This window comes from Schistocerca serialis, chromosome 4, assembly GCF_023864345.2.
Source record: "Schistocerca serialis cubense isolate TAMUIC-IGC-003099 chromosome 4, iqSchSeri2.2, whole genome shotgun sequence".
Taxonomy (NCBI): Eukaryota; Metazoa; Arthropoda; class Insecta; order Orthoptera; family Acrididae; genus Schistocerca; species Schistocerca serialis.
The window spans coordinates 47,399,647-47,412,132 of NC_064641.1; the positions used below are offsets into that span (position 1 = coordinate 47,399,647).

The 12,486-nt window shown below is 42.7% G+C and overlaps 1 protein-coding gene across 1 annotated transcript in view; it reads left to right on the forward strand.

Annotated features, from left to right (window-relative positions):
- LOC126474218 (putative neural-cadherin 2) overlaps nt 1–12,486 on the forward strand; it is a 201,372-nt gene that overhangs the window by 176,480 nt on the left and 12,406 nt on the right. The window contains exon 10 of the mRNA XM_050101681.1: nt 5,263–5,536. Coding sequence (XP_049957638.1) covers nt 5,263–5,536 — 274 coding nt within the window. The remainder of the gene's footprint in view (nt 1–5,262; nt 5,537–12,486) is intronic.

The window sequence follows — 12,486 nt, forward strand, 5'->3', positions numbered from 1 at the left end:
GACGACGTAGCTAGCGATGCACACTGACGAAGCCTCGCTCATTTGCAGAGCAGATAGTTAGAATAGCCTTCAGCTAAGTCAATGGCTACGACCTAGCAAGGCGCCATTAGTAACATTGCATGTATCTAAAGAGTCTCACTTGTATCGCCACAATCTCCAGATGTACCTAAAGGATGGATTAAAGTTAAGTATTCCAGAAGCTACGTACTTTTCTTTATAGCATTCATTACGTATCCTGTTTCAGACCTCCCGCCATCCTGTTTTAGCGTAGCGCGTGCCTTTCGGCTTCCTCTCATTGTGTCTAGGCTGTCTTGTCTAGACACAACATTTTCTCCGCTCAGGGACAGGGTGTTGTGTTGTCCTAACCATCATCATTTCATCACCATCGACGCGATGGCGTCAAATCGAAGGACTTGCACCCGGCGAACCTTTTACCCGACGGGACGCCCTAGTCACACGACATTTGCATCATGGTGAATGAAAAGTCCATTTCCTGCATACCCTCGGAGATGAACGCACTTCGTGCGTCGAGCACCCATGGTTTGGCTACGACCAAAATGCGCTGATATCGCTGCCTTGCCCATCTTACACTCAACTATTGTCAGTACAGGTTGTGATGTTGCAGCCACGTGACAGCCGAACTATTCCATTCTCCACTGTAATCAAAAGCCCTTTCTTTCCAATTCAATAGTTCTTTTTGACTCAGTTACTGAAAATATTGCACGCTTGCAAGGACTTTGTAAACGTCCCTGTTATTTATGGGGTCTAAACTGCAACTCCATCTTCGAGCAAGTTAAAGCCACTTACATGACAGAACAGCGGAAATAGAAAATAATTTTTTCATAATGTGGAGCCACAGTCATAATATATTTCTTTAAAGACAGTACCGTCATTAGACTGTTTTTTATTTGCAGTGTTACATTTACACGATTGTGATTGCGGCTTCAAAGTGCCATTATCAAGTGTTTTAAGTGTTATACAGCGCCTAAGATGGCATACTGTCGTATGAAAAATACACTATTAGACACATTGTGTAAGGGTCGATATTTCTGGTAAAGCCTACTGCTTTGTTTTATCACTGAATGACAGTTGGCTAAATCAACTGTCATGACTTGACTGTCATTCAGTCAAGATAGTATACTCAGTGATAAAACAAAGCAGGAGGCTTTACCAGAAATATCGACCCTTAGACAATGTGTCTAATAGTGTATTTTAAATACGACAGTACGCCATCTTAGGCACTGTATAACACTTAAAACACTTGATAATGGCACTTTGAAGCCGAAATCACGATAGTCTAAATGTAACCCTGCAAATAAAAAACAGTTTAATGGCGGTACTGACTTTAAAGAAAATAGAAAAGCTTTAGGGTCACCGTGGAGGAGATTGGAAGTGGAGAAGGCAGATCATCTACTGCGATCACGCCGCAGTATCCTCTGCTCTCGATTCTGTTTAAAAGCTTAAGGGTCACCGTGGAGGAGATTGGAAGTGGAGAAGGCAGATCATCTACTGCGATCACGCCGCAGTATCCTCTGCTCTCGATTCTGTTTACTGACGTTCTGAGATCGAACGACATGTCTTGTAAACGATATTCCTGAGGAGCAGGGCAAACAACAGTAGCCAAGACGATTGCTTCGCTGCGGACCATCAGGCGCGCCTTCTGCCAGGACATCCTGCTACAAAGACGACATAATGTGTTTTTGAACAGTTTTCACATCTAAAGCTACACTAACAGTATGTTTTAACCCAGTGCGGCTGGTCCCGGCGGAGGTTCGAGTCCTCCCTCGGGCATGGGTGTGTGTGTTTGTCCTTAGGATAATTTAGGTTAAGTAGTGTGTAAGCTTAGGGACTGATGACCTTAGCAGTTAAGTCCCATAAGATTTCACACACATTTTTTAACAATCGGCAGTGAACATATTCAAGATATAATCTAGCACTCTTGTCTGTAAATCAACAAAATAAGATACTTGTAACTGCAAAAGACGCTGAATCAAGCTGCCGGTTCTGTTGTTGCTCTACTTAGTTATCTAACTTGACATTAAAAAACTGTACACTATTGAGTGTACAGCCATTAATTTATATTTCTTCGACATAAGGATAATTTTTATTTGTTAGAAACTGTATGAGGTTTTTGTTAGATGATTTTTTGGAGTGATTCCTGCAAACCAATTGACCTTTCCCCTTAAGTGTGCCATTGTTCAAAGAATACAGGATTCATATATACCGAGGTGACAAAAGTCAAGGGAGAGCGGTATGTACATATACAGAAGGCGGAAAATCCTAAGAAATTTTGGTCTTATGTCAAAGCGGTAGGTGGATCAAAACAAAATGTCCAGACACTCTGTGACCAAAATGGTACTGAAACAGAGGATGACAGACTAAAGGCCAAAATACTAAATGTCTTTTTCCAAAGTTGTTTCACAGAGGAAGATTGCACTGTAGTTCCTTCTCTAGATTGTCGCACAGATGACAAAATGGTAGATATCGAAATAGACGACAGAGGGATAGAGAAACAATTAAAATCGCTCAAAAGAGGAAAGGCCTCTGGACCTGATGGGATACCAATTCAATTTTACACAGAGTACGCGAAGGAACTTGCCCCCCTTCTTGCAGCGGTGTACCGTAGGTTTCTAGAAGAGCGTAGCGTTCCAAAGGATTGGAAAAGGGCACAGGTCATCCCCGTTTTCAAGAAGGGACGTCAGGCAGATGTGCAGAACTATAGACCTATATCTCTAACGTCGATCAGTTGTAGAATTTTGGAACACGTATTGTGTTCGAGTATAATGACTTTTCTGGAGACTCGAAATCTACTCTGTAGGAATCAGCAAGGGTTTCGAAAAAGACGGTCATGTGAAACCCAGGTCGCGCTATTCGTCCACGAGACTCAGAGGGCCATAGATACGGGTTCACAGGTAGATGCCGTGTTTCTTGACTTCCGCAAGGCGTTCGATACAGTTCCCCACAGTCGTTTAATGAACAAAGTAAGAGCATATGGACTATCAGACCAATTGTGTGATTGGATTGAGGAGTTCCTAGATAACAGGACGCAGCATGTCATTCTCAATGGAGAGAAGTCTTCCGAAGTAAGAGTGATTTCAGGTGTGCCGCAGGGGAGTGTCATAGGACCGTTGCTATTCACAATATACATAAATGACCTTTTGGATGACATCGGAAGTTCAATGAGGCTTTTTGCGGATGATGCTGTGGTATATTGAGAGGTTGTAACAATGGAAAATTGTACTGAAATGCAGGAGGATCTGCAGCGAATTGACGCATGGTGTAGGGAATGGCAATTGAATCTCAATGTAGACAAGTGTAATGTGCTGCGAATACACAGAAAGATAGATCCTTTATCATTTAGCTACAAAATAGCAGGTCAGCAACTGGAAGCAAATACCATAAATTATCTGGGAGTACGCATTAGGAGTGATTTAAAATGGAATGATCATATAATGTTGATCGTCGGTAAAGCAGATGCCAGACTGAGATTCATTGGAAGAATCCTAAGGAAATGCAATCCGATAACAAAGGAAGTAGGTTACAGTACGCTTGTTCGCCCACTGCTTGAATACTGCTCAGCAGTGTGGGATCCGTACCAGATGGGGTTGATAGAAGATATAGAGAAGATCCAACGGAGAGCAGCGCGCTTCGTTACAGGATCATTTAGTAATCGCGAAAGCGTTACGGAGATGATAGATAAACTCCAGTGGAAGACTCTGCAGGAGAGACGCTCAGTAGCTCGGTACAGGCTTTTGTCAAAGTTTCGAGAACATACCTTCACCGAAGAGTCAAGCAGTATATTGCTCCCTCCTACGTATATCTCACGAAGAGACCATGAGGATAAAATCAGAGAGATTAGAGCCCACACAGAGGCATACCGACAATCCTTCTTTCCACGAATAATACGAGAATGGAATAGAAGGGAGAACCGATAGAGGTACTCAAGGTACCCTCCGCCACACACCGTCGGGTGGCTTGCGGAGTATCGATGTAGATGTAGATGTAGATCGCGTACACAAGATATAAAAGGGCAGTGCATTGGCAGAGCTGTCATTTGTACTCAGGTGGGTCATGTGAAAAGGTTTCCGACGTGATTGTGGCAGCATGACGCGAATTCACAGACTTCGAACATGGAATGGTAGTTGGAGCTAGACGTATCGGGCATTACATTTCGTAAATCGTAAGGGAATTCAATATTTCGAAATCCACGGTGTCATGAGTGTGGTGAGAATACCAAATTTTAGGCATTACCTCTCACCACGGACAACGCAGTGGCCGATGGTCTTCACTTAACGACCGAGAGCAGTAGCGTTTGCGTAGAGTTGTCAGTGATAACAGACAAGCAACACTACGTGATATGAACGCAGAAATCAGTGTGGGGCGTACAATGAACGAATCCGTTAGAGCAGTGTGGTGAAATTTGGTGTTAATGGGCTACGGCAGTATACGACCGATGTGAGTGCCTTTACTAACAGCACGATGTCGTCTGCAGCGCCTCTCCCGGGCTCGTGATCATACTGGTTGGACCCTAGACAATTGGAAAACCGTGGCCTGGTCAGATGATCCCTGATTTCAGATTGTAATGGCTGATAGTAGGGTCCGAGTGTGGCGCAGACCCCGCGAAGCTATGGACACAAGTTGTCAACAAAGCACTGTGCAAGCTGGTGGTGGCTTTATAGTGCAGTGAGCCGTGTTTACACGTAATCGACTGGATCCCTTGATCCAGCTACATCGATTTTTGACTGGAAATGGTTATATTCGGCCACTTGGAGACCATTTTCAGCCATTCACGGACTTCCTAACAACAATGAATTTTTATGGACGACATTGCCCTATGTCATTGGGCCGCAATTGTTGTGATTTGTCTGAAGAACATCTTGGACAATTCGGGCGAATGATTTGGCCACACAGGTCGCCCGACATGAATCCAATCGAACATTTATTTGACGTAATCGAGAGGTCGGTTCATGCAAAACATCATGCACCGGCAATACTTTCGCAGTTTTGGATGGCTATAGAAGGGACATGGCTCAACATTTCTACAGGAGACTTCCAACGACTCGTTGAATCCATACCACGTCGAGTTGCTACACTACGATGGGAAAAAGGAGGTCCGACATGATACTAGGAGATATCCCATGACTTTTCTCACCTCAGTGTACCATTCAAGTACTTAAGTTATCAGTTCGCATTAGGCTGAAAGTAAAATGTTTTAGTTGTGTGTGACTATTCTCAGATACATACTCTTTCGCAACATTTCAGGTGCACATATTGGCCGTTGATGATGGATCGCCTCCGAAGACCTCTACGGCCACAATAACAGTCTTTGTCCAAGATGTCAACGACAATGCTCCACAGCTGCTCCGCAATTATCAGCCGGTTATTCCAGAAAACACACCACCCTCAGAGATTATAGAAGTATTTGCAACTGATGCAGATGATTATTCCAGGCATAATGGACCTCCGTTCTTGTTCAGAATGGATCCAACTGCTGATGACAACACAAAATCCTCATTTAGAATAGATTTTAAGAAAAGTAAGTTTAGACGCAAAAATTCATTCGTGACATAGTCTAAATTCGTCTGATTTTCTTGGGATTAACCATCTGCAGCTACATGTTCCCAGGGCATTCTCAGTGAGAGAAAGGGGAAAAAATCTTAGCAAACTGAATTCTGATCCTCTATATCGAACTGAGAGATGTATCTATTCAGTTTCACTTTGAAGAAAGCCAGAACTATGTGAAGGATATTTCCTTATTACAAGCGTATCCAGGACCATTTTTCATTAAATCTCAAAACTATTCCCTCCTTCTATGAGAAACTAACGTGAGTTACCCCCTACCCCCACAACTCAGCTCCGTTATGGGGTACGCTCTTGACATGTTCATGTGCATGAAGGTAGCGATTTTACGAACGCACCGTCAATTTTATTTGCTGCTGTTGGTGTGGTCATTGCACGTCCTAATTACCTGTTGGGCTGACTCGTCGTCGACACAGGGGTCGGTCGTGCACCGTCTCTTTACAGCTCAAATGTTTAGTACAGAAATATTCCACAAACCCTTCTTTAGTACGACGGTTACCCAGAAAGTAATGCGTCGCTTTTTTTTTTTTTTTCTCTCAGCCAAAAACAATGCTACGAATGCGAAACGTTACGCACGAATTATTTGAAGTCTCCTGAGTGAACGCACCAAGTTTCCGTCAATTCCGACAGATAGCGTTGCTGCAGGACAATTTCAAAATGGCGTCTGTGGGTGATGTACGTTACAAGCAACGTGTCGTCATTGAATTTCTCATTTCTGAGAAAGAAACTGTGGGGAATATTCACAAACCCTTGTGCAAAATCTATGGAGCATCTGCTGTCGACAGAATTACAGCTAGTTGCCTGGCATGGAGGATGAGGTCATCAGAAGGCGGTTCGGCGGAACTCCACGATTTGCAGCGATTGGGGAGACCAATCACGGCTGTCACACCTGATTTGTTGCAGCGAGCCCCCTCGGACTTCCACTCGTTTGGGCCATTAAAGGATGCCTTCGTGGAAGACTTTTGAGGACGATGAGGAGGTGATTGACACAGTGAAGCGCTGGCTCTGCCAGCAGGACCAAGATTGGTACCAACTGGTCATACACACCCTTGTTTTGCGTTGTAAGAAGGCCATACAATGGGATGGAGATTACATGGGAAAAACAGAGTGTGTTGACACCATTCTTTTGTCTGTGTAATTCTCATTGTGTTCAATAAATAACTATTGAAGGAGAAAATGCGGTGCATTACTTTCTGGGCAACCCTCATAGATAAGCAAATCATCAAAATATAAGTTTATAAATAAATAAGAAAATGACTAGTAAATACTGTAGGATTAATGTGTAGGCTAAACCTGATGTTTAAAGTTCAAACAGTCCAAACTTCTCAGTCATGACGTAAACTCAAATTCGTTACTCTCAACAACAGCAGTAAAACAGATCGAACATGTTCATCACACACGCATGTGGATCTCAAATGCAGCAAACAGTTACAGTTTACAGCTATCTCAGATCACGTAAATCATATTAAAGTTAGGGTATTCATGGAATACAATCACCAAGAAGACAGCCAAATACTGCAAGTCCCTTAAAACATTAAATCTGTGACTTGAGCACACAAAGGTTATTCTAAGTACATCTAGCTCGTTCATGGCTCTTGAGTGCACCGCCTCTCGAACAGGACCTTCTTCAGAGAACGCCTCACCTGCACACTTCACACATGCCATGGGGAAGGAGCAACGGCATGCTACATGCCCCACCCTTTGGCTGTGGAAGCAATTCGGCGAGACCTTCTTGTGCTTCAATGGCTCGACAGTGACGGCTGTGTTTGCCACCTGCATGGCCTAGAAGAGCTTTTGGCTCTCCACATTATCTGGAGCGAAATGAGAAGAGATTATGACTCATTCTGTGTGGCTTTGGAGACTTGATTTGCGCCAGTATGCACACATCCACCCCAGGTTCCTCAATCTCTTCTTTTATGTAACCAGTGTCCGCACATCATGGGAAGCCCTTGAACATTGCTTTGATCAGTTTTTCCAGGATTTTGGTCTAAGTTTAGAATGGTAGAGAGAGTGCCGCCATCTCAATTGTCGCCTGCCAGGAGTTGTCACAAGTTTGTGAGCTGGTCTCACACGAGGTCTGCAACTGCAGATCTCATTGTGTAGACTGCTGCCATCTACTGGTCGAGATGCTGCAGGAATCCTTTATAGTCCTTTTTTAATTTCCATGATGACCAGAGGTGGCCTGTGGTCCAGTGGTTTGAGATCAGTCACTGATTAGCACAGGCTGGCTTCTTCTGTGTTGGAACGAGTTGCAGCTGGTGGAGAGTCTGACCTCTGATCCTTCACCAATTTTTGGAATCATCTGGCACTGGTGATTGTAGTTCCCATGGCAGGGTTTGCAGGGCAATCTATGTGTTTGGACGCCATAGGTGCCCAAGCACTGCACACAGTGCTGTTCTACAGTCTTCTTCTTCCCTCCTGTCATTGAGATGAGTGTTTACTGCATGTAGGTTGCATCAAGGTCCTCAAATGGCTCTGCTGCTCGTTGTTTAGATCGAACAGTGCCACTGCCCCTCTTGACACACACTTCTTCAGAAAAATCGTTAGTTACGTTGCAGCACATAGGGAGGAGGACCCCCAACATCACTGGCATCGGTAATGTCAGTGCTCATGTCCAGTCCAACTCCAAACGTGGGGGAGGGCGCAAATGCAGTTGCTGATAGAGCAAGCTCAGCCAAACAGCAACCCACCACATCTGCTGCTCAATTCAGCACTTCTCGGAACTCAGGGTGTGCCTGAGCAACAACTCACGACATGTTACTATGACCCTCTCGTCCTTTTCTGCCTGCACTTAAATGCTTTCACTGACCTCACACATGACTGAATCCATGTTAAATATTTTAAAAAAATTTCGTTACTCATCCACTAGGATTATTAGGTACTACCTTCATATAATGTGTCGCATCTACGGAGAATTTAGAGTAAATGGCAATCAGTTTAGTAAAGTTGTCTGTAATTGCTTATACCGTTGCCTTATTTACAAGTAGCTTGTTGTAGTGATTATTGACACTGCTTCATATAACACCTCATATGATCATATCGCTTCACTGGTTGATTTTGTTACTTTTTTTAAAATTATAACAATTACAAACTGTACTAATTAAAAAACCATTATAACTCTATAAATATTAGGTCTAAGATTATGCTTAAAATTACAATAAGCTTGTCTCATTGCTGCAATTTCTCTGGTATATTTAGTTTTTCTGTAGCCTGTCCGTAACGTCTGTTTTGTACTTCTTGTTGATTATATACACCAAAGAGCTAAACGAAACTGGTACACATCGTGTAGGGCCCCGGAAGCACACGGAAGTAATGCAGCATGACGTGACTTAGACTCAACTAATGTCTAAAGTAGTGCTGGAGGGAACTAACACCATGAATCCTGCAGAGATCTCCATAAATCCGTAAGAGTAAAAGAGGGTGGAGATCTCGTTTGAGCAGCACAGTGCAAGCCATCCCAAATATGCTCAATAATGTTTATGTCTGAGGAGTTTCGTGCCAGTGGAATTGTTTAAACTCAGAAGAATGTTACTGGAGCCACTCTGTAGTAATTCTGGACGTGTGGTGTGTCACATTGGCCTGTTGAAATTGCCCAAGTCTTTCAGAATGCACAATTAACATGAATGAATACAGTTATCAGACAGGATGCTTACATATGTACCACCATCAGAGTTGCATCTAGACGTATCAGGTGTCCCATGTCACTCCATCTGCACACGCCCCACACCATTACAGAGTTTCCACCAGCTGGAAAAGTCCCCTGCTGATATGCAGGGTCCATGGATTCTTGAGGTTGTCTCTGTACCCATACACAACCATCCACTCCATACAATTTGAAACGAGACTCGTCCAACCAGGCAACATGTTTCCAGACATCAAGAGTCCAATGTCGGTTTTGGTGGGCCCAGGCGAGGTGTAAAGCTTTGTGTCATGCAGTCATCAAGGGTACACAAGTGGGCCTTCTCCTCTGAAACTCCATACAGTGATGTTTCATGGAATTGTTCGCAGGCTGACATCTGTTGATGGCCCAGCATTGAAATCTGCAGCAATTTGCGGAAGAGTTGGACTTCTGTCACACTGAACGATTCTCTTCAGTCATCATTGGTACCATTCTTGCAATATCTTTTTCCAGCAGAGTGATGTCAGAGATTTTATGTTTTACCAGATCCCTGATATTCATGGTACACTCATGAAATGGTCACATAGGAAAATCCCAACTTCATTGCTACCACAATCATGTGCCAACTGTAACACCAAGTTCAAACTCACTTAAATCCTGATAATCTGCCATTGTAGCAGCAGTAACCAATCTAACAACTGTGTCAGACACTTGTTGTCTCATACAGGCATTGCTGACTGCAGCACCATATTCTGGCTGTTTACATACGCCTGTATTTGAATAAGCCTGCCTATACCAGTTTCTTTGGCGCTTCATTGTTCATGAATGTTTCATTCCATTGTGTGGTCTACACGCCTGCAGTTAACTGAGCTTAACCCACCTTAAGAAAAAGCCACATCCTGTGGCTCAGTTATCACCTCTACCCACATTCCTAGCATAGCCTGCCTGTCTAGCTGTTCTAGCCCATCTGGCCACATAGTTATGCCATCAAAAACACATTGCTGCCTTTTACCCTGCAGGCTGGCTCCTCATAATGTTGCAAGTTTCAGGAGAGCAACAGACACATAACGCTAAAACAGTTCAATCTTTCTCAAAATTTACAACTGTGGAATCCTACTAAGTGCAGTATGATTTGCGTTTCCGTTAGATTTCTTCAGACAAACTGATGTGGTTCTCTCTGCTTCATAAATCAAGCTCTCGTCCTATTTTTGTCCCCAACCACATGGAAAGTGAGGCAGTGCTCATTGCCTACTACTAAGTGACACAAATTTTAATTCAAGACAAGCATCTTTATTAGGATTTTCATATTTATTTAGTGCTAACAATCAACACACACTTCCAAATAAAGGTGCAAATAATTTTTTTTTCTTCCATGCCATAAAAGACAGCAAAAATTATGCACACAGCTTCTGTTGTATTCATTAATCTCTTATGCAAAAGAATTCTACATGATACACTGGTATGTAAAACTTAAAAATGAAAGGAACTTTTCTTGATGTCTCACTGCCAAGCAACATTGTTTGATGAGACTTGGACCATACATAGAAATAACTGCTACAGTATTGTACAAAAGGTAACTGAAAGAAATGCCAAATAAGACATACAGAAATAACACTTTTATTCAAATACAAAAATTATGCTAAAGCCATCATGATTTATGATGGTCCTTTGAACAGTGCAAAAGGTGGGATGTAGTTGTTAACAGGGTGTGAGATCACTGCGGATGATAATGCACACTCTGCAATGTTCTCCCACACTGGCCACAGGTTTGGAGTTTTTGTGGTAGGGCTTTCAATTCCTCCACCAGTGTGGTTTACAACTGATGGAGAGTCATTGGTGCATGTGGATGTGCTGTAATATGTCTCCCCAATACATCCCACATGTGCTTTATGGGGTTTAGGTCAAGGGAATGAGCAGGCTAGTCCATTTGCCAATTATCCTCTTGTTCCAGAAGCTCCTAACCCTGCTGCACTGTTTTATGCAGTTGCACATCAGGGCCAAATGTACTCCTGAAAATATGCACATGGGAAAGGAATACAGTGTCACAATAACACTAAAAGTGAGTATACCCTGTTCAAAGATTTGGTGGTCAGTTTGTTGCTGTAACTTTATGCCTCCCAACAACATAACATCTGGACTACCAAAATGATCATGTTCATGAGAAGGGGTAATGCACCTAGGAACATTGTTAAACATGGGCATTTTTGTGGTCCAGGTGTTAAGATTTGTGGAGGTATAAGGTTACAAGGGCATACTGACCTCCAAATCATTTAACAAGTTTCACTCAGCACTCAGTATTATTGTAAATTCCCCATGTGCAGCTTTCAAGGGTTGCATTCCGCCTGACTTCATTTTTTCAAGGATGACATTGTGTCACTACATCAAATTCTGCAGGTGGAGGAGCTCAAGGAATGAGAGGATATTAGGCAAATTGCCATGTCAGCCTAATTCCCTGACTTAAATCCCATCAAGCACATGTAGGATGTTTTGTGGAGACATACTGCACAGGTCCACATGCTCCAATGATTATCCACCAGCTGTCAACTGTACTGATGGAGAAATGGAATGCCCTACCACCAGATCTCCTTACCAACCTTGTGGCAAGCATGGGAGCACATTGCAGAGCATTCATTGCCATCCTTGGTGATCATACACCCTGTTAAGAACCACATCCTACCTTCTGTAATGTCCAGAGAATATAAATTGCAGTGACGTCAGTGTAATTATTATCTTTGAATAAAAGTATCATTTATTTTTCTCTCATTGAGTATTTCTGTCAGTAATAATTTGTACTACACTGCAGCAGTTCTTTCCAAGTTTCATCAAGCTATGTTACTTGGTAGTGACACATCATGCAAAAGTTACTCTTGTTCTTAAGTTTTGCACACAGTGTGTAATGAGTTCAAACACAATTACATATTTAGAAGAAAATGAGTTTCTTAATCCTGACAAGACTGATCATGCAAAACCCAACTTGCAGTCACATTAGAGACCTGGATGGAGAAGCAAAAACTAGTGGCCTCCTAGGAAATGTAACAGGACCATTGTCATTTTTGTTACAGTTAATAGTTTTGTATAAAATAACATTTTCACTCTCAGACTTTTTATACATGAAGCTATTATCCACAATGCAGCTTCTTACAACAGAAACAGAAGTAATATCCAGACAAAAAATATGAAACGTTCATGCAGTTTGAACACACAGTTAATGAGTCACTTAGTCATATCATATAAACACCTAGGAGTAATGATGAGTTGAGACATCAAATATCAAGTGTGAATGGTCA